Below are 23,389 nucleotides of genomic sequence, written 5' to 3'. Positions count from 1 at the left end.
CATGTATAACTCACTGCGGAGAAAGATGGAAACAGACAGAAGTAACATGTAACTGGGACACTTACACCCAGACTCTCACACATGTATAACTCACTGCAGAGAAAGATGGAAACAGACAGAAGTAACATGTAACTGGGACACTTACATCCAGACTCTCACACATGTATAACTCACTGCAGAGAAAGAAGGAAACAGACAGAAGTAACATGTAACTGGGACACTTACACCCAGACTCTCACACATGTATAACTCACTGCAGAGAAAGATGGAAACAGACAGAAGTAACATGTAACTGGGACACTTAAATCCAGACTCTCACACATGTATAACTCACTGCAGAGAAAGAAGGAAACAGACAGAAGTAACATGTAACTGGGACACTTACACCCAGACTCTCACACATGTATAACTCACTGCAGAGAAAGAAGGAAACAGACAGAAGTAACATGTAACTGGGACACTTACACCCAGACTCTCACACATGTATAACTCACTGCAGAGATAGATGGAAACAGACAGAAGTAACATGTAACTGGGACACTTAAATCCAGACTCTCACACATGTATAACTCACTGCAGAGAAAGATGGAAACAGACAGAAGTAACATGTAACTGGGACACTTACATCCAGACTCTCACACATGTATAACTCACTGCAGAGATAGATGGAAACAGACAGAAATAACATGTAACTGAGACACTTACACCCAGACTTTCACACATGTATAACTCACTGCAGAGATAGATGGAAACAGACAGAAGTAACATGTAACTGGGACACTTACACCCAGACTCTCACACATGTATAACTCACTGCAGAGAAAGATGGAAACAGACAGAAGTAACATGTAACTGGGACACTTACATCCAGACTCTCACACATGTATAACTCACTGCAGAGAAAGATGGAAACAGACAGAAGTAACATGTAACTGGGACACTTACACCCAGACTCTCACACATGTATAACTCACTGCGGAGAAAGATGGAAACAGACAGAAGTAACATGTAACTGGGACACTTACACCCAGACTCTCACACATGTATAACTCACTGCAGAGATAGATGGAAACAGACAGAAGTAACATGTAACTGGGACACTTACACCCAGACTCTCACACATGTATAACTCACTGCAGAGAAAGATGGAAACAGACAGAAGTAACATGTAACTGGGACACTTACATCCAGACTCTCACACATGTATAACTCACTGCGGAGAAAGATGGAAACAGACAGAAGTAACATGTAACTGGGACACTTACACCCAGACTCTCACACATGTATAACTCACTGCAGAGAAAGATGGAAACAGACAGAAGTAACATGTAACTGGGACACTTACATCCAGACTCTCACACATGTATAACTCACTGCAGAGAAAGATGGAAACAGACAGAAGTAACATGTAACTGGGACACTTACATCCAGACTCTCACACATGTATAACTCACTGCAGAGATAGATGGAAACAGACAGAAGTAACATGTAACTGGGACACTTACATCCAGACTCTCACAAATGTATAACTCACTGCAGAGATAGATGGAAACAGACAGAAGTAACATGTAACTGGGACACTTACATCCAGACTCTCACACATGTATAACTCACTGCAGAGATAGATGGAAACAGACAGAAGTAACATGTAACTGGGACACTTACATCCAGACTCTCACACATGTATAAATCACTGCAGAGATAGATGGAAACAGACAGAAGTAACATGTAACTGGGACACTTACATCCAGACTCTCACACATGTATAACTCTGCAGAAATAGATGGAAACAGACAGAAGTAACATGTAACTGGGACACTTACATCCAGACTATCACACATGTATAACTCACTGCAGAGAAAGATGGAAACAGACAGAAGTAACTTGTAACTGGGACACTTACATCCAGACTCTCACACATGTATAACTCACTGCGGAGATAGATGGAAACAGACAGAAGTAACATGTAACTGGGACACTTACATCCAGACTCTCACACATGTATAACTCACTGCAGAGAAAGATGGAAACAGACAGAAGTAACATGTTACTGGGACACTTACATCCAGACACTCACACATGTATAACTCACTGCAGATAAAGAATAACTCATTAGGAAGTTTCCTGAGAAGCTCATTGATAACTCTGAAAAGATCCTTAAGTATTTGATATATGGCAAATTAAAGAGCAACAAGAGAAACCCTATAGGTTACGTAGTTACTGGATAAGGGTCATTCACTTCCTGGCAGAGTTACTTATAGGGGGTAATTCCAAGTTGATCGCTAGCTAGCTACTTTTTGCAGCGCTGCGATCAGATAGTCGGCGCCTGTGGCCAGAGAGACTAACCAGCCACACGTGTAATGGTGGCCGCGGCACTGAAGGGGTTAACCCCTAGTGCCCGGCGCCATTAGGAGGACAATGGGCGCTTGGCGCCACTTTTAAACTGTGCACTGGCGCTAGTCGCCATCTTTAAATGTATTGTGAGTGCTAGGCACCGGGTAGTTAAAATATGTTTAATAATGTGTCATATGTTATATCGCTGCGCAGTTGGAGAATGATGAACTGATGGACAGGGCACTTATGAGGAAAGTACAAGGTATTTTGTTTCTAAAAAGGCCTTGAAAATAGTTTGTGAGACACTTTTTGCATAGGAAGACGTATGGTAATTGTCCTAGCTCCAGACTTGCTATGTACAAGCAAGTGTCAATTAGCCGGCCTCTTGGTGGCCAAACATCTTTGAAATGCAAACGAAGGTGGAAGGAAGACTGTTTGTTGTGTTGCAGCCTTTCCTGTTGTAATCCCAAACACTGGGTTTGCATGGAGATGTGAATGAGACTGAAACATTTGTATTTTGAAGCTATGTGATAAATTTATCAATAGTGAATGTTAAACTGATAACAAACGTCTGTGGGACAGGAAAGAGGAAATTGTTTAAAGAACTTGTATCCTTTGAAAATGTAATTTATTTATATTTTGTAAGATATCCTGATTGGATGGAAAGGACTGTGGTTTGTGATTTTACTGTATAAAAAGAGGAGGTCTGTGAGCCTCCAGTGTGTATTATACCAACTACTTTCTGCTGTGAACATCTTGCTGTACTGCTGAGCCTTTTGAAGGCTGTATTTGGGCAAATAAAGATCTTCTGCCTAAAGACGACGCTTCATCTTGTGACCTGCAGGCCTATGCAAAACATAGCCCCGTTCTCCGGCTGTCCCGGGAGCACCCCAACGTCTCCAAGTTCCGCCAGCTACCAGTAAAGGACTAGTGGGGATTCGTCAATACCACACAGGTGTGGTAAGGCAGTGTGTCGGCACATACAGAGCAGAACCGTGGTTCCAAACGCCACGGCAGGTTAGGAGTTTGGTGGTGGCAGCATAAACCCACCCACAGCGCAGTGGGAGGAGTCAGTAACAGGCGGTAACTGACGGTAAGCGGGAATCCCCTATGTGGTCAGGTCCCATGTGACCTGAACATCCAATCTGTGTACTGGGGACGGGACGCGAAAGCGGTGACTGCTTTTCGTACGAGACCGTCCGGTCACACCGCCTATAGGGTAGTGTATTTTTGCTTTGCAAGTGTGCAAACGCTTTTGTAACTGAGCGGTACAAAAAAAGTCTTGTGCAGTTTCTGAGTTTGAACTTACTCAGCCGCTGCGATCACTTCAGCCTGTTCGTGTCCGGAATTGACGTCAGACACCCGCCCTGCAAACGCCTGGACACGCCTGCGTTTTTCCAAACACTCCCTGAAAACAGTCAGTTGCCACCCACAAACGCCCTCTTCCTGTCAATCTCCTTGTGATCGGCTGTGCGAATGGATTCTTCGCTAAATCCATCACTCAGCAACGAACTGCTTTGTACCCGTACGACGCGCCTGCACATGGCGGTGCACACGCAGTTTTGCCGAGTTTTGACCTGATCGCACTGCAGCGAAAAAACCTAGCGTACGATCAGGTCGGAATGACCCCCATAATGTGATGCAGCGTTTTCTTCTGCTCTCCTAACATTGCAGATTTCAGGGTGACCCCATGATAATACATTAGCATAGAAGCTACAATGACGGTAAATGGTGGAAGTGAAAGTAACGCCCTGACTTTGCAGCAGCAGAATAAGCTCCGAGTTGACAACAATAAAGATTTGCCCTTTAAATTATTTTTCTGGAAATATTCCTATTTTACTGGGCAGTACAATTACTCTAATACTGGGCGCTAACGGGGCGTGATCATGTGATCCTAGGGGCGGCGCTTGCTGGGGGGCGGCACACCAGGCTGGATGTTTTTTTTTGTCATCATTACGATGTATTTTTTATAATTTATTTAGCCGATGATGGGAATTGAACTACGGGCAGCAAATTGTGGTCCAGGAGTCAGTAGTAGGATAAGGCTGGGGCTGCTTTGGTGGTCTCGAGGCATCTGGACCGGCACCCGAAATGAAGGGGGCAATGAAGTGATTTTAGCGGCCAATAATGTGCTAAGGGGCAACATGACCCCTAAATCTGCCCCTGTGGGTAAGGATCAGTAAGGGAATGCCAATGCCACTACGGGCTACACAGTAGCAGGATTCCTATAAGTCAACACGCGGCCTTTCCTCTGCGCCACATACCGTACACCCAATACACATTTACCTGCATCAGGCCCAGACTGTCTCTTATCACAGTTATGTCTTCTTCCTGTCATGTCCAGAGCCAGATTTAGGGGTCAGGCCGCCCCTAGGCACATTATTGATGCCCACCCCCTCCAACATCATGTCACTGCCCTCTTCATGTTAAGGCCAATCCTGATGCCTACAGACCACCAAACAGCCCCAGCCTCGCCCCACAGCCACCCCCCGCACCACAATTTGCAGCCAAATGAATCTGGCCTTAATCAGCCTGCTCTACCACTCCCCAGTAATTACCACCCCCCAGTAAGTGCCCCCCCCTAGGCACGTGCCTCATGTGCCTAGTGGGAATTCCACCACTGGTCATGTCTGTGTCACTCACCTCCTGTACATATGGAATGGAGTATTGGAGGTATGGTCTTACCTCACCAAGGCTTGTGATGTGCCGCCGGCAGGGAGACTTTCTGATGTGGAATTAGGAGATCTCGGATTTCTGGTTTAAGGCAGAGCCCAGGTACCGTGAATATGGATCGCACTGAAAGACAACACATGAAGGATTAGTTGTTGATCGATTCTAGTTACTGTGTACAAACTAGCTACGGAGCAGAGGCAGCATTTTATTGCCTGAGCCATATGCATAAGAAAGGATCATTGGCCCCGGAAGCAGTTACTTCTTCCATGGACGGCCTATGGAAGAAGTAACTGGATGTTACGAAACGCGTCTAGGACTCCCAAACTGAGTGACAGCTGAACCGAGTTGACCCTTGTCCGGCATCTCGAAAACACCCGGCACCCGCTAGCCGTTGATCGTGAAGGCGTAGTAACCTTCTTACCAGCGCCGCGGTGGACAGTGCTTCGGAGGCTGGAGCGGCTTTGCACCTGGTTGCTTCTAACGGGAGCAGAAGGAGTGACAACCCGCCCGTTGAAGTTGCCTGGCGGCTTACACGGAAGCTTTCAACCAGCGTATATACATTCAGTCGCATAGACAGAAGCCGCCAGCCGTTCTCAGGATACCGATCCGGTCTGCAGGTAATTAACCATCAGCCAAACAGATTGTGCAAACCCGGGGACGCTCGGGCTGCACAAAACTCCTCATACCTGCAAATAGGTCCCACATTACAAGCACAAGGGACAGAGTGAGTAATTTTACCTGTGACCGTTTGATCCCGATTTATACAGTTATCTGGATATAATTACTGGTGACTCTGGGATTCAATCAGCCGGGTGCAATTCAGTATAGAGGAATTCAGTCCTCATTAAACTTTTGGCTCAACTCCTGTCAGTCTGGACATTTTACAACTCAGTACACTTAATATATGTGAGCAAAAATTGATAATTTAGTATTGGATATTTATTGATATATTAGAGGGTGTTGTGATTACACCAGGTCTTAAATATCACGTACCATTATTTTTATATATGCTTATGGTTTTTTTAATAAATATTTTTAAAGTTGAGACTGGTGTGGAATATTTAATTGGCTCTATAGCGCGACCTCTTATACTATCATAATCCTATTCTGTTAATTTGAAGCCAATACAGACAGGCTTCTGAGGTCTGACGAGATAGAACCATTTACATTTGGTCACGAGGTGACAGATTTTAGATAAATATCAACTATATGTTTATATGATTTTTGCGCCATCAGGTATCTATTCTTTTTAACTTGTGGCTTGTGGCCCACCTTGTGTCCAGAAGTAAGAGAGATATAGATGATGCCATTATTTGCTGTGGTAAGTGGGTGGGGCAGTTGCACCATTAGGCGTCTCCGAGCGCAGGACACTGAGTGGTATGATAACGGCAACAACCATCTGCAATAGGTAAGGGATCCTGGGATATGTGCTCGCTTCATCTACTCTTCTATCTTCTGTGTCTTTCACTGTCGCTTCATCTACTCTGCTATCTTCTGTGTCTTTCACACTCGCTTCATCTACTCATCTATCTTCTGTGTCTTTCACACTCGCTTCATCTACTCTTCTATCTTCTGTGTCTTTCACACTCGCTTCATCTACTCTGCTATCTTCTGTGTCTTTCACACTCGCTTCATCTACTCTGCTATCTTCTGTGTCTTTCACACTCGCTTCATCTACTATTCTATGTCTCACACTCGCTTCATCTACTCTTCTATCTTCTGTCTTTCACACTTGCTTCATCTACTCTGCTATCTTCTGTGTCTTTCATACTCGCTTCATTTACTCTTCTACCTTCTGTGTCTTTCACACTCGCTTCATCTACTCTTCTATCTTCTGTATCTTTCACACTCGCTTCATTTACTCTGCTCTCTTCTGTATCTTTCACACTCGCTTCATCTACTCTGGTCTCCTCTGTGTCTTTCACACTCACTTCATCTACTCTTCTATCTTCTGTGTCTTTCACACTCGCTTCATCTACTCTTCTATCTTCTGTGTCTGTCATACTCGCTTCATCTACTCTTCTATCTTCTGTGTCTGTCACACTCGCTTCATCTACTCTTCTATCTTCTGTGTCTGTCACACTCGCTTCATCTACTCTTCTATCTTCTGTGTCTGTCACAGTTCATCCACTCTGCTATCTTCTGTGTCTTTCACACTCGCTTCATCTACTCTTCTATCTTCTGTGTCTGTCACACACACTTCATCCACTCTGCTATCTTCTGTGTCTTTCACACTCGCTTCATCTTCACTTCTATCTTCTGTGTCTTTCACACTCGTTTCATCTACTTTTCTATCTTCTGTGTCTTTCACACTCACTTCATCTACTCTTCTATCTTCTGTGTCTTTCACATTGCTTCATCTACTCTTCTATCTTCTGTGTCTTTCACACTCGCTTCATCTACTCTTCTATCTTCTGTGTCTTTCACATTGCTTCATCTACTCTGCTATCTTCTGTGTCTTTCACATTGCTTTATCTACTCTTCTATCTTCTGTGTCTTTCACACTCACTTCATCTACTCTTCTATCTTCTGTGTCTTTCACACTCGCTTCCTCTACTCTTCTATCTTCTGTGTCTTTCACACTCGCTTCATTTACTCTGCTCTCTTCTGTATCTTTCACACTTGCTTCATCTACTCTGCTATCTTCTGTGTCTATCACACTCGCTTCATCTACTATTCTATGTCTCACACTCGCTTCATCTACTCTTCTATCTTCTGTCTTTCACACTTGCTTCATCTACTCTGCTATCTTCTGTGTCTTTCACACTCGCTTCATCTACTCTGCTATCTTCTGTGTCTATCACACTCGCTTCATCTACTCTGCTATCTTCTGTGTCTTTCACACTCGCTTCATCTACTCTTCTATCTTCTGTGTCTTTCACACTCGCTTCATCTACTATTCTATGTCTCACACTCGCTTCATCTACTCTGCTATCTTCTGTGTCTTTCATACTCGCTTCATTTACTCTTCTACCTTCTGTGTCTTTCACACTCGCTTCATCTACTCTTCTATCTTCTGTATCTTTCACACTCGCTTCATTTACTCTTCTATCTTCTGTGTCTGTCACACTCGCTTCATCTACTCTTCTATCTTCTGTGTCTGTCACACTTCATCCACTCTGCTATCTTCTGTGTCTTTCACACTCGCTTCATCTACTCTTCTATCTTCTGTGTCTGTCACACTCGCTTCATCTACTCTTCTATCTTCTGTGCCTGTCACACTCGCTTCATCTACTCTTCTATCTTCTGTGTCTTTCACACTCGCTTCATCTACTCTTCTATCTTCTGTGTCTGTCACACTTCATCCACTCTGCTATCTTCTGTGTCTTTCACACTCGCTTCATCTTCACTTCTATCTTCTGTGTCTTTCACACTCGTTTCATCTACTTTTCTATCTTCTGTGTCTTTCACACTCACTTCATCTACTCTTCTATCTTCTGTGTCTTTCACATTGCTTCATCTACTCTTCTATCTTCTGTGTCTTTCACATTGCTTCATCTACTCTTCTATCTTCTGTGTCTGTCACACTCGCTTCATCTACTCTTCTATCTTCTGTGTCTGTCACACTCGCTTCATCTACTCTTCTATCTTCTGTGTCTGTCACACTTCATCCACTCTGCTATCTTCTGTGTCTTTCACACTCGCTTCATCTACTCTTCTATCTTCTGTGTCTGTCACACACACTTCATCCACTCTGCTATCTTCTGTGTCTTTCACACTCGCTTCATCTTCACTTCTATCTTCTGTGTCTTTCACACTCGTTTCATCTACTTTTCTATCTTCTGTGTCTTTCACACTCACTTCATCTACTCTTCTATCTTCTGTGTCTTTCACATTGCTTCATCTACTCTTCTATCTTCTGTGTCTTTCACATTGCTTCATCTACTCTGCTATCTTCTGTGTCTTTCACATTGCTTCATCTACTCTTCTATCTTCTGTCTTTCACACTCACTTCATCTACTCTTCTATCTTCTGTGTCTGTCACACTCGCTTTATCTACTCTTCTATCTTCTGTGTCTTTCACACTCGCTTCATTTACTTTGCTATCTTCTGTGTCTTTCACACTCGCTTCCTCTACTCTTCTATCTTCTGTGTCTTTCACACTCGCTTCATTTACTCTGCTCTCTTCTGTATCTTTCACACTCGCTTCATCTACTCTGGTCTCCTCTGTGTCTTTCACACTCGCTTAATCTACTCTTCTATCTTCTGTGTCTGTCACACTCACTTCATCCACTCTTCTATCTTCTGTGTCTTTCACACTCGCTTCATCTTCACTTCTATCCTCTGTGTCTTTCACACTCGTTTCATCTACTTTTCTATCTTCTGTGTCTTTCACACTCGCTTCATCTACACTTCTGTCTTCTGTGTCTTTCACAGTCACTTCATCCACTGCGCTGTCTTATGTGCAATCACTTATTGCTGGTCTGTGTTTTCCTGGGGAAGTTTAGCTTCTTAATTAAGAGATCACTTGTCTTCAAAAGGTGCCACATCTGCTGTTACTCTATACATTCCTGTATCCAGCCAATCAGCATAATGAATCCCCCCACTAGTGGCGGGCACCCTGATGTGAGGGAGGCATATAGGTGGCGCTAGGTGGTGGTGTTTATATGGTGTTACTTTTGTGGAGCTGCACAGAGTGACAGAACGAGGTGCTCACACCCTAGTGCTATGGCTGCTCTGAGTCATGTGTAATAATACTGTAATCCGAATTACTAGGAAGAGAAAACATGGAAAACTACTCATGAGGGCCCCTGGGACTTTCTAAGGGCCACAGTTTTTCCTTTGCATTGTTGAGTAATTACACCTGTTTCTAAAACACACACACATGGGTGAACAGGGGATTCCCTCTTACCGTCAGTAACCACCTGTTACTGCGCAGTATTTTGTTGCCACCACGTCCTACCACCGTCACTGGGAACTGCTGATTTCTACTCAAGCTCCACCACCTGAAACCGCTTGCTACTGTGTATGCGTGGACACGCTGCTGACACACCTCCTAACTGGCATTGACTGATCCCCACTGGTCACTCACCATGGACCAGAGCATTTAAACACTGTGCTCACTCCACAACAGGCGGGAAACGGAATTGTATTTTGCGCAATTCTGCTGGTCACAGGATAAATATTTGTCTTAAAGGCAATATGTTTATTGCTCAAAAAGTATAACCAAAAACACAAATGGGGTCATTCTGACACGATCGACGCTGCAGGTTTTCGCAGCGGTGCGATTGGGTCTGAACTGTGCATGCACCGCGACCGCAATGCGCAGGTAGGTCGATCCCTGGCAATGGCCGTCGCCAGGGAGCGACAGAACTAACGAAAAAAGCAACTGCACCCGTGACCGCATGAAGATTGACAAGTAGAGGCCGGCCGGAGGCGTCAATTGACCGCTTTCAGGGAGTGTCCGTCCAAACGCAGGCGTGCACAACCGTTATGAGGGAGGGATCCTGACAAGTTGTTTTCCTTCAGCCCTACGAGACACTTTACACAAACACACAGAAGACTCCTTCATTACCACCTTCCACAGGATACTGCAAGATCCAGGAACATCACCAGGGTTGAGCACAATGAGCTTGGTCATTGACCAGACCTCCTGCTAGGACAGGACAACTAGAGTCCCATCTCCTACAGTCACAGAAGACTCCCTCATTACCACCTTCCTACAGGATACTGCAAGATGCAAGAACATCACCAGGGGTGAGCACACTGACCACTGAGCTTGGTCATTCACCAGACCTCCTGCTAGGACAGGACAACTAGAGTCCCATCTCCTACAGTCACAGAAGACTCCTTCATTACCACCTTCCACAGGATACTGCAAGATGCAGGAACATCACCAGGGGTGAGTACACTGACCACTGAGCATAGTCATTCACCAGACCTCCTGGTAGGAAAGGACAACTAGAGTCCCATCTCCTACAGTCACAGAAGACTCCTTCATTACCACCTTCCACAGGATACTGCAAGATGCAGGAACATCACCAGGCGTGAGTACACTGACCTCTGAGCATAGTCATTCACCAGACCTCCTGCTAGGACAGGACAACTAGCCACCCATCTCCTACAGTCACAGAAGACTCCTTCATTACCACCTTCCACAGGATACTGCAAGATCCAGGAACATCACCAGGGGTGAGTACACTAACCTCTGAGCATAGTCATTCACCAGACCTCCTGCTAGGACAGGACAACTCGCGTCCCATCTCCTACAGTCACAGAAGACTCCTTCATTACCACCTTCCACAGGATACTGCAAGATGCAGGAACATCACCAGGGGTGAGCACACTGACCTCTGAGCATAGTCATTCACCAGACCTCCTGCTAGGACAGGACAACTCGCATCCCATCTCCTACAGTCACAGAAGACTCCTTCATTACCACCTTCCACAGGATACTGCAAGATCCAGGAACATCACCAGGGGTGAGTACACTAACCTCTGAGCATAGTCATTCACCAGACCTCCTGCTAGGACAGGACAACTCGCGTCCCATCTCCTACAGTCACAGAAGACTCCTTCATTACCACCTTCCACAGGATACTGCAAGATCCAGGAACATCACCAGGGGTGAGCACACTGAGCATAGTCATTCACCAGACCTCCTGCCAGGACAGGACAACTCGCGTCCCATCTCCTACAGTCACAGAAGACTCCTTCATTACCACCTTCCACAGGATACTGCAAGATGCAGGAACATCACCAGGGGTGAGCACACTGACCTCTGAGCATAGTCATTCACCAGACCTCCTGGTAGGAAAGGACAACTAGAGTCCCATCTCCTACAGTCACAGAAGACTCCTTCATTACCACCTTCCACAGGATACTGCAAGATGCAGGAACATCACCAGGGGTGAGCACACTGACCTCTGAGCATAGTCATTCACCAGACCTCCTGCTAGGACAGGACAACTAGCCACCCATCTCCTACAGTCACAGAAGACTCCTTCATTACCACCTTCCACAGGATACTGCAAGATCCAGGAACATCACCAGGGGTGAGTACACTAACCTCTGAGCATAGTCATTCACCAGACCTCCTGCTAGGACAGGACAACTCGCGTCCCATCTCCTACAGTCACAGAAGACTCCTTCATTACCACCTTCCACAGGATACTGCAAGATCCAGAAACATCACCAGGGGTGAGCACACTGAGCATAGTCATTCACCAGACCTCCTGCCAGGACAGGACAACTCGCGTCCCATCTCCTACAGTCACAGAAGACTCCTTCATTACCACCTTCCACAGGCTACTGCAAGATGCAGGAACATCACCAGGGATGAGCACACTGACCTCTGAGCATAGTCATTCACCAGACCTCCTGGTAGGAAAGGACAACTAGAGTCCCATCTCCTACAGTCACAGAAGACTCCTTCATTACGACCTTCCACAGGATACTGCAAGATGCAGGAACATCACCAGGGGTGAGTACACTGACCTCTGAGCATAGTCATTCACCAGACCTCCTGGTAGGACAGGACAACTAGAGTCCCATCTCCTACAGTCACAGAAGTTGGCAACTGCTTCTAAAATCACTGAATAAGTAACAGAAATGCATTTTACCTTTAAAATAAATTCAAACACATCTTAAATATAAAAACATTTAACGTGGAATTCCACAACCGTGCGCAGAGCGCTACATAGAACATATTAAACACATTATTGCCTATTACAGTACATTACGCCTAGCGACAATTTGTCCATCTAAAATATGGTGAATGCTCTGCGAGTTTATCCTGTGTGCAGGACTCCGAACACAAATTGTGACACCTGAAGTGTCTTACAGGTCACAGGAAAAGAAATTGCGCAGGTAAGTCCTGTACTTTTGTCCTCCATTATCACTGTCTCCCTGATGGAGACAGATTTCTGCGGCATCATTCCCATTGGCTCACACCGCGCTCCGGCCCTACGAGGTAACTAACGCTAACAGATGAAACGGGTACAAATCCTGCACCAAATAACATTTATTACATATATAAAATAACATTAATGGCTTGTACTGATGGAAAGTAGAATACAATAGAAATATATAAAGAACGGCACCATATAAAAATATAAAACAAAATAAATGGGCTGGTACATAGCAATCGGTATTACAGCGCACGCCGGCGCAAAGTGGGTGCCTCATGGGGTGTAGTGGAGCGTGGGGTATAACGGAGCGTAGGGTGTAGAAGAGCGTAGGGTGTAGGGGAGCGTGGGGTGGAGGGGAGTGTGGGGTGTACAGGAGCATGGGTGTACGGTAGCGTGGGGTGTAGGGGAGTGAGGGGTGTATGGGAGCGAGGGGTGTAGGGGAGTGAGGGGTGTACAGGAGCGAGGGGTGTAGGGGAGCGTGGGATGTAAGGGTAGTGTGGGGTGTAGGGGAGCGTCGGGTATAGGGGAGCGTGGGATGTAAGGGTAGTGTGGGGTGTAGGGGTGCGAGGGGTTTAGGGGAGCGTGGGATGTAAGGATAGTGTGGGGTGTAGGGGAGCGTGGGATGTAGATGAGGGTGGGGTGTAGGGGAGCATGGGGTTTAGTGGAGCGTGGGGTGTAGGGGAGCATGGGGTTTAGTGGAGCGTGGGGTTTAGTGGAGCGTGGGGTGTAGGGGAGCACGGGGTGCATTGGGTGTAGGGGAGCATGGGGTGTAGGGGAGCGTAGGGTGTAGAAGAGCATAGGGTGTAGGGGAGCGTGGGGTGTAGGGGAGCGTGGGGTGTAGGGAAGCATGAGGTGTATGGGAGCGTGGGGTGTAAGGGAGCGAGGGGTGTAGGGGAGCGTGGGGTGTAGGGAAGCTTGGGGTGCAAGGATAGTGTGGGGTGTAGGGGAACGAGGGGTGTAGGGGAGTGTTGGGTGTTAGGGAGCGTGGGGTGTAGGGGAGCATGCGGTGTAAGTGTAGTGTGATGTAGGGGAGCGTGGGGTGTATGGGAGCAAGGGGTGTAGGGAAGCGTGGGGTGTAAGGATAGTGAGGTAAATACCCCTGCCAGAATTCCATAAAAAACGGGAGAATAGGCCGCGAAAAAGGGGCGGAGCCTATCTCCTCAGCACACTGGCGCCATTTTTCCCTCACAGCTCGGCTGGAGGGAAGCTCCCTGGCTCTTCCCTGCAATTCTACAGTACAGTAAGAGGGAAAAGAGAGGGGGGGCATTAAAATTGGCACTGTATACAGTATATTATATAAAAGCTATTAGGGACATAACTCAGTTAGTCCCTGTATATATATAGCGCTCTGGTGTGTGCTGGCATACTCTTACTCTGTCCCCCCAAAGGGCTTTTGTGGGTCCTGTCCTCGTTTAGAGCATTCCCTGTGTGTCTGCGGTGTGTCGGTACAGCTGTGTCGACATGTTGAATGAGGAGGCTTATATGGTGACAGAACAGAGGCCGATATATGTGATATATGTGATGTCGCCCCGAGTGGATGGATAGGTGAAAGGTATTAACCGACAGTGTCAACTCCTTACATAAAAGGGTGGATGACATAACAGCTGTGGGACAGCCGGCTTCGCAGCCCGCGCTTGCCCAGGTGTCTCAAAGGCCATCAGGGGCTCAAAAATGCCCGCTCTCTCAGATGGCAGACACAGATGTCGACACAGAGTTTGACTCCAGTGTCGACAAGGTGGAGACATATACACAATCCACTAGGAACATCCGTGACGTGATCCCGGCAATAAAAAATGTGTTATACATTTCTGACTTTAACCCAAGCACCACTAAAAATGGGTTTTAGGTTTGGGGAGAAAAAGCAGGCAGTGTTTTGTTCCCCCATCAGATGAATAAATGAAGTGTGTGAAAGCGTGGGTTCCCCCGTTAAGAAACTGGTAATTTATAAAAAGTTACTGATGGCGTACCCTTTCCCGCCAGGTGGATAAGTTACGCTGGGAGATATCCCTTAGGGTGGATAAGGCGCTCACACGTTTGTCAAAAAAGGTGGCACTGCCGTCTTAGGATACGGCCACTTTAATAGGTACCTGTTGATAAAAAACAGGAGGCTATCCTGAAGTCTGTATTTACACACTCAGGTACTAGACTGAGACCTGCAGATAGTGCTGCTGCAGCGTGGTCGGTGACCCTGTCAAACAGGGATACTAGTTGGAAAACATAAAAACATATTAAAGACGTCGTCTTATATATGGGGGATGCACAGAGGGATATTTTGCCGGCTGGCATCCAAAATAAATGTAATGTCCATTCTGTCAGGAGGGTATTAGAGACCTGTCACTGGACAGGTGATGCTGACTTAAAAAGCGCATAGAGAGCCTTATAAGGGTGAGGAATTATTTGGGGATGGTCTCTGGGACCTCGTATCCACAGCAACTGCTGGGAAGAAATAATTTTACCTCAGGTTTCCTCACAGACAAAGGTACAGTCCTTTCGGCTTCAGAAAAGCAAGCTGGTCAAATGGCGCTTCCTTTCTGTACAGAGACAAGGGTAGAGGGAAAAAAGCTGCACCAGTCAGCCTGTTCCCAGAATCAAGATTCTTCCCCCGCCTCCTGTGAGGCCACACCATGACGCGGGTGCTCCACAGGTGTAGCCAGGTACGGTGGGGGGCCGTCTCAAAAAAATTTCAGCAATTAGTGGGCTCGCTCACAGGTGGATCCCTGTTTCTTTCAAGTAGTATTTCAGGGGTACAAGCTGGAATTCGAGATGTCTCCCCCCAGCCGTTTCCTAAAATATGCCTTGCTGACAACTCCCTCAGGCAGGGAGGCTGTGCTAGAGGCAATTAATAAGCGGTATTCCCAGCAGGTAATACTCAAGGTGCCCCTACTTCAACAAGGACGGGGTTACTATTCCACACGGGTTGGGGTACCGAAACCGCATGGTTCGGTGTGACCCATTTTATATTTAAAATCCTTGAACACAAAAATTCAAGTTCAAGATGGAATCGCTCAGGGCGGTTATTCCAAGCCTGGACGAGGGGGATTACATGGTATCCTGGGACATCAAGGATGCTTACCTGCATGTCCCCATTTACCATCCTCGCCAGGAGTACCTCAGATTTGTGGTACAGGATTACCATTACCAAGTCCAGACACTGCCGTTTGGACTGTACATGGCACCGAGGGTGTTTTATCAAGGTAATGGCCAAAATGTTGATACTCCTTCAAAAAAAAAAAAAAAAAAAGGGAGTTGTAATTATCCCGTACTTGGACAATCTCGTTATAAGGGCGAGGTCCAAGGAGCAGTTGGTAGTCGGGGTAGCACTATTTTGGAAAGTGCTACAACAGCATGGTTGGATTCTAAACAGTCCAAAGTCACAGCTGGTTCCTATGACACGTCTACTGTTCCTGGGGATGGTTCTGGACATAAACCAGAAATAGTGTTTCTCCCGGAGGAGAAAGCCAAGGAGTTGTCATCTCTAGTCAGAGACCTCCTGAAGCCAAAATAGGTAGCGGTGCATCATTGCACGCGAGTCCTGGGAAAAATGGTAGCTTCCTACGAAGCAATCCCATTAGGCAGGTTCCATACAAGAACTTTTCAGAGGGACCTGTTGGACAAGTGGTCCGGATCGCATCTTCCGATGCATAGGCTGATAACCCTGTCTCCAAGAACCAGGGTATCTCTACGGTGGTGGCTGCAGAGTGCCCATCTTCAAGAGGGCCGCAGGTTCGGCATACAGGACTAGGTCCTAGTGACCATGGATTCCAGCCTTTGAGGCTGGGAGGCAGTCACACAGGGAAGAAATTTCCAGGGACTTTGGTCAAGTCAGGTTATTTCCCTACACATAAATATTCTGGACCTGAGGGCCATTTACAATGCCCTGAGGCCGGCAAGGCCTCTGCTTCAAAACCAGCCGGTACTGATCCAATCAGACAACATCACGGCAGTCGCCCATGTAAACCAACAGGGCGGCACAAGAAGCAGGATGGCGATGGCAGAAGCCACAAGGATTCTCCGATAGGCGGAAAATCATGTGTTAGCACTGTCAGCAGTGTTCATTCCCGGAGTGGACAACTGGGAAGCAGATCTTCTCAACAGACACGACCTCCACCCGGGAGAATGGGGACTTCCTCCAGAAGTCTTCCAATAGGATTGTACACCATTGGGAAAGGCCACAGGTGGACATGATGGCGTCCCGCCTCAACAAAAAGCTATAAAAGATATTGCATCGGGTCAAGGGACCCTCAGGCGATAGCTATGGACGCTCTGGTAACACCGTGGGTGTACCAGTCGGTTTATGTGTTCTCCCCTCTGCCTCTCATACCAAAGGTACTGAGAATAATAAGAAGGCGAGGAGTAAGAACGATACTCGTGGATGGCCAAGAAGAGCTTGGTACCCAGAACTTCAAGAATTTATATCAGAGGACCCATGGCCTCTGCCACTCAGACAGGACCTGCGGCAGCAGGGGCCCTGTCTGTTCCAAGACTTACCGCGGCTGCGTTTGTCGGCATGGCGGTTGAACGCCGGATCCCGAAGGAAAAGGGCATTCCGGAGGAAGTCATTCCTACGCTTACTAAAGCCAGGAAAGAGGTTACAGCAACTCATTATCACCGCATATGGCGAAAATATGTTGCATGGTGTGAGGCCGAAAGGGCCCCAACAGAGGAATTTCAACTAGGTCGATTTCTGCATTTCCTGCAAGCAGGAGTGACTATGGGCCTTAAATTGGGTTCCATTAAGGTACAGATCTCGGCTCTGTCGATTTTCTTTCAAAAAGAACTAGCTTCAGTACCTGAAGTTCAGACATTTATAAAAGGAGTGCTGCAGAGTCAGCCCCCGTTTGTGCCTCCTGTGGAACCTTGGGATCTCAACGTGGTGTTGAGTTTCTTAAAATCACATTGGTTTGAACCACTAAAAACCGTGGATCTGAAATATCTCACGTGGAAGGTGGTTATGTTATTGGCCTTGGCTTCTGCCAGGCGAGTATCAAAGTTGGCGGCTTTGTCTTGTAAAAGCCCTTATTTGAGATTTTCCATATGGATAGGGCAGAATTGAGGACTTGTCTCCAGTTTCTCCCAAAGGTGGTGTCAGCGTTTCACCTGAACCAGCCTATTGTGGTGCCTAGGCTACTAGGGACTTGGAGGACTCCAAGTTGCTAGACGTTGTCAGGGCACTGAAAATATATGTTTCCAGAACGGCTAGAGTCAGAAAATCTGACTCGCTGTTTATCCTGTATGCACCCAACAAGCTGGGTGCTCCTGCTTCTAAGCAGACTATTGCTCGTTGGATTTGTAGTACAATTCAGCTTGCACATACTGTGGCAAGCCTGCCACAGCCAAAATCTGTCAATGCCCATTCCACAAGGAAGGTGGGCTCATCTTGGGCGGCTGCCCGAGAGGTCTCGGCTTTACAATTTTGCCGAGCAGCTACTTGGTCAGGGGCAAACACGTTTGCAAAAATTCTACAAATTTGATACCCTGGCTGAGGAGGACCTGGAGTTCTCTCATTCAGTGCTGCAGAGTCATCGGCACTCTCCCGCCCGTTTGGGAGCTTTGGTATAATCCCCATGGTCCTTACGGAGTTCCCAGCATCCACTAGGACGTTAGAGAAAATAAGAATTTACTCACCGGTAATTCTATTTCTCGTAGTCCGTAGTGGATGCTGGGCGCCCATCCCAAGTGCGGTTTATCTGCAATACTTGTACATAGTTATGGTTAACTAAATCGGGTTATTGTTGAGCCATCTGTTGAGAGGCTCTATTGTTTCATACTGTTAACTGTGTTTCATATCACGAGTTGTACGGTGTGATTGGTGTGGCTGGTATGAGTCTTACCCGGGATTCAAAATCCTTCCTTATTGTGTACGCTCGTCCGGGCACAGTGCCTAACTGAGGCTTGGAGGAGGGTCATAGTGGGAGGAGCCAGTGCACACCAGGTAGTCTAAGATCTTTCTAGAGTGCCCAGCCTCCTTCGGAGCCCGCTATTCCCCATGGTCCTTACGGAGTTCCCAGCATCCACTACGGACTACGAGAAATAGAATTACCGGTGAGTAAATTCTTATTGTTAGCATGACCGTAATATGAAAAGAACGGAAAAAAAAAATGGCAATTAATGATAATGTAAATGTGAAACCCATTTACTAAAGAGCAAACAGTACGTGTCACTTAGTGGTGTAATGAATGTGAAATCTCTCTCTATATAAGAGAGAGATCTTGCCTTATAAATAGCTATAGGAGCATATTTGTTAAAATATGCAGTTGGCTTCCAAAAAACTAAGAATCCTTATTGCCATATATCAAGACAATAAATATTCTTCTTCTGCTCGGATGTATAAATTTGTAATCGCCAGGACAAGGGCTCCAATGAAAGCCTGTCCCAGAAATAAGGAAGAAATATAGTGATCACTTTACTTCTATCTACAGACCCCCTTGTGTCTACTTAGCATGTGCGACAATATGGTGTTAGCCCACGCAGCATTTTATGGGGACAGGAGCCGCTGGACGGAAAGGATTTTTTTGGCCACGGTGCCGATTACTGAGGAGGGCAAGTTTTAAATCTGAAGGGCAACATTTTGGTTGCAAAGTATTGCTATAACTGTGTGGCATATTATGAATTGCGGGCACTACAGTGTAGTATAGTGTTTATGGGGTGCCGTCACCATGTCAACAATAACAAAGTCAACAGTTATGAGTCAACATTGTTGAATGTCGGCATGGAACACGTCGACATCTACAAAACGGTGACATATTCACAATGTTGGCACATAAAGAGTCAACATTCTGAAGAATGCTAACATAAAGGTTAGGCTGTGGCACTCACCGCCTGAGACTGTTATGTTGACATACTAATTATTTCAATGTATCATTAATGTCAACATACAAAACCCATATTTATAAAGAAATGTTTAAATCTTTCCCATTCATCCCCCCAAATCCTTTCAATGGCCCTCAGTCCTCACCAAGTGCCTAGTGGGTATGGTTTTCTCTGCACACCATCAGGCCACAATTCATGCCCCTGTATAGCCTCACAACTTAAGTTGACAGACCTCTGGGGGTAATTCCGACCCGTTCGTACGCAGCGGTTTATCGCTGCGCTGTGAACGGGTGCGGAATGCAGGACAGGTCGCCGGGTTACATTGCGGCTTACAAAGGAAGCGGTCGCAGAGCCAACCGCAAAGAAGATTGACAAGAAGGCGTGTCAGGGCGGATCCGGACCGTTTGGAGCTGTTTTCGGGGAGTGGTGAGTAAAACGCAGGCGTGTCCAGAAGAACGGAGGGCGGATGTCTGATGTCAAAGCCGGCTCCAGCATTGCAGGGATCGTCGCACAGTGTAAGTACTAGGTCTAGGCCTAGTCTTCTTTTGCGTGAAGATTATTTAGCATAGCCAGGCTGCACAAGCGATCGCAGCCCTGCTCAGCTATAATACACTCCCCCATAGGCATGTGCTAGTTGATCGCAGCAGCAGCTAAAAGTTGCTGGCTGCGATCAACTCGGAATGACCACCTCTGTGCAGTGTTTTAACACAGAGGGAGAAAAAAAAAATGGCCACCAGAAAGGGGATATGCGGACTGCCGCGACAGGGAAGCAGTGTTGGAATCAGCGGAATTATGCAGAGACACAGGGTCTCTGCTGCAGTCAGAGATGTACTGGGCACACTCACTTCAGTTCCCAATGCCTCCCAATAACCCCACATGAGTCCTTCTATAGATACCAATCTCCTGTTTCTCCTGTCACTAACCTCGCCACTGTCAGTGATTCCAGCAAAAGGTCCATCCGACAAGGGAGATTACACCCACCCTCTTTGTGTGGCTGCGACCCATCCTGCCTACAGTGCTGTGGTTCTCTGCAGTGTGCTTAGTGCTTTGGTTTGCAGGAATGGACGGAGGCAGGTGATGGCAGTGCTCAGCATCAGGTAGTGCCCACATCAGCGCTGATTATCCAATCAGTGTGATGCCCCCTAAAATGACAGGGCAAATTTTGACATTTACAAGATGGGCAGGGCGTCTATATCCATCCGATCGCACGGGCGTTCGAAAGGTGATTGACAGGAGGAAGCCATTTGTGGGTGGTACCTGATAGTTTATTAGGAGTGTCCAGAAAAATGCAGGCGTGCCTAAACATTTTCAGGGTTGGTGTCTGATGTCAGCTCCGGCCCCGATCAGCCTGTTCTTATCGCACTGTAGGAGTAAGTCCTGGGTTGTGCTGAGACTGCACACAATGGATTTTTGCAGCTCGGCGTACACATAGGATCGCACACTTGCACGGCGAATTTACACTCCCCCTGGAGGCGGCGACTATCTGAACGCAGGACAGCAAAGTTTGCAGCCCAGCGATCAGGTCTGAATCACCCCCTAAATGCGAAAGCCCTCATTCACTGACTGACTCATCACTGATTCTCTTACTTCCCAATATGTCAGGAAGATGAAATGTAACATAGATCTTCTTCAGGTGGGACACAGGAAAACTATGTAATTAGAATTTTAATAAATCTCCCCTAAGAGGATTAAAAAGGGGGGTGACATAATGACATCATTACCGATGCGTGGCTTCTTGCGTTACGTGAACGATAACGCCCAAACGGACATTCGGATGAACACCTCCAGTGTGTAGAATTTAATAAACTACAAAAATGGTCTTGTCACTTTATACCGTTTCTGCTATGGGTGCTCCTCGGGTAACGCCAAGAACCATAGATAAATATTTACTTACATTATGACATCTCAGATTTACATTGCCATAGATTTACCAACTTTTTAATAGTCATTTATATTTACAATCGTGGAAAAACAGAAACTCCCGTGCGAAGAACTATTCTACCCGTGCGAAGGACGGGTAGAATAGCTAGTAATTGTATAAGAATGTCCCGTCTCCCTAATGTGTGAGCCCCAAATATGGGACAGCCTTTGGAGAGGAAGACCAGCTGCTGGGTTTAGTATGGGAGCAAGGGGGTTGAGATGGAACCGTGACATGGGAGACAAGATCTGCAATGGATGTGTGGGACCGAACGCGTCCCACACATCCAGTGGGAAGAGCTGGTATGGGAGGAGGAACAAAGCAGCTACTGGAGGAGGGGGGGATAACGGAGAGGGGATGGGGCCAGCTAAACAGGGGCAGAGGCTGAGGTGACTGCTATAGTATAATTATATATATTATTCCTCGATGGGGCGGCACTCCTGGAATAGATAACGTCACACTGGCAACAGCATATAAGACATTAACATTTCAGTGCCCCATTATTACTTTCATTTCAATCAGGGGGTTCAGTATGGTATGCCGGCGACCAGCATACCGGCGCCGGGAGCCCGACCGCCGGCTTACCGACAGTGTGGCGAGCGCAAATGAGCCCCTTGCGGGCTCGCTGCGCTCGCCACGCTACAGGCACGGTGGCACGCTACGCTATTTTATTCTCCCTCCAGGGGGGTGGTAGACCCCCACGAGGGAGAATAAGTGTCGGTATGCTGGCTGTCGGGATTCCGGCGCCGGTATACTGTGCGCCGGGATCCCGTCAGTCGGCATACTGAAGACCACCCCAATCAGGATCCTGATGAAAGTGTCATTAATAGTGGAGCACTGAAATGTTAATGTCTTACATGCTGTTTCCAGTGTGACGTTATTTATGCCAGTAGTACCTAGCATAAATACAGGGAGAGGTGGACTTGTATAACTAGATATATATATATATATATATATATATATATATATATATATATTATATCTCAATCATAAATCACTAAATCTAATTAGGCAACAGTCAGTGGCGGTGCATACCTTTTTCATAGGCACTGCAGGACACTGACACCACGTCCCTGTGCAGCAGCAGCAGAGGGCAGGTACTATAGCTCAGACACAACCATGAAAGCCGGCCTTTACGGAGATCAGCTCGGCAACAGTTTCACATGGCGGGCCGGCGCTTGCATCTGATCACACGGCGCCGGAGGGATATGACCTGATGTCACGGCGCGGCTGCGAATAAGAGGCAGGTACTGTGCGGCGCAGGGAGGTATGAAGTCTTCCGCTGCGCCGCCATTAGCAAATTTATTATGCCCTCCCAGGTTTTCAACCCCGGGCAGGAAAGTGGAGGAGGGGTCAGGGGTGTTGCTGTTTCAGTGGGCGGGGCAATAGGTGGCCACAGGAAGACCGATGTAACAGGAAAATAAATACTGTTTCCAGCAGCAGTGAAAGGGATCTTGTGGGCCTGTTTTAATGGGGGGCCTGGAGCTGCAGCTCCATCCGCCCCATTGTTAATCCAGCCCTGGATGTGGGGAAGTGTGGGGTGTAGGGGAGGGAGGGGTGTAGGGGAGTGATGAGTATAGGGGAGTGACGGGTGTAGAGGAACAAGGGATGTAGTTGAGCGTGGGGTGTAGGGGAGCGTAGGGTGTAGGGAGGCACGGGGTGTAGGGGAGCACTGGGTGTAGGGGAGAGACGGATGTAGAGGAACAAAGGATGTAGGAGTGTGTGGGGTGTAGGGGAGCACGGGGTGTAGGGGAGCGTGGGGTGAAGGGGAGCACGAGGTGTAGGGGAGTAATGAGTATAGGTG

The 23,389-nt window shown here is 47.0% G+C and overlaps 1 protein-coding gene across 1 annotated transcript in view; it reads right to left on the bottom strand.

Annotated features, from left to right (window-relative positions):
* Nucleotides 1–23,389, bottom strand: part of LOC134985974 (cyclin-dependent kinase 15-like) — a 103,600-nt gene that overhangs the window by 853 nt on the left and 79,358 nt on the right. The window contains exon 5 of the mRNA XM_063950455.1: nucleotides 5,020–5,130. Within this exon, the coding sequence (XP_063806525.1) occupies nucleotides 5,021–5,130 (110 nt within the window). The 3' untranslated portion in view covers nucleotide 5,020. The remainder of the gene's footprint in view (nucleotides 1–5,019; nucleotides 5,131–23,389) is intronic.

Source organism: Pseudophryne corroboree, assembly GCF_028390025.1.
Source record: "Pseudophryne corroboree isolate aPseCor3 chromosome 7 unlocalized genomic scaffold, aPseCor3.hap2 SUPER_7_unloc_11, whole genome shotgun sequence".
Classification (NCBI taxonomy): Eukaryota; Metazoa; Chordata; class Amphibia; order Anura; family Myobatrachidae; genus Pseudophryne; species Pseudophryne corroboree.
The sequence above is the reverse complement of the archived record's forward strand: the minus strand, read 5'-3'. Positions and strand labels throughout refer to the sequence as shown.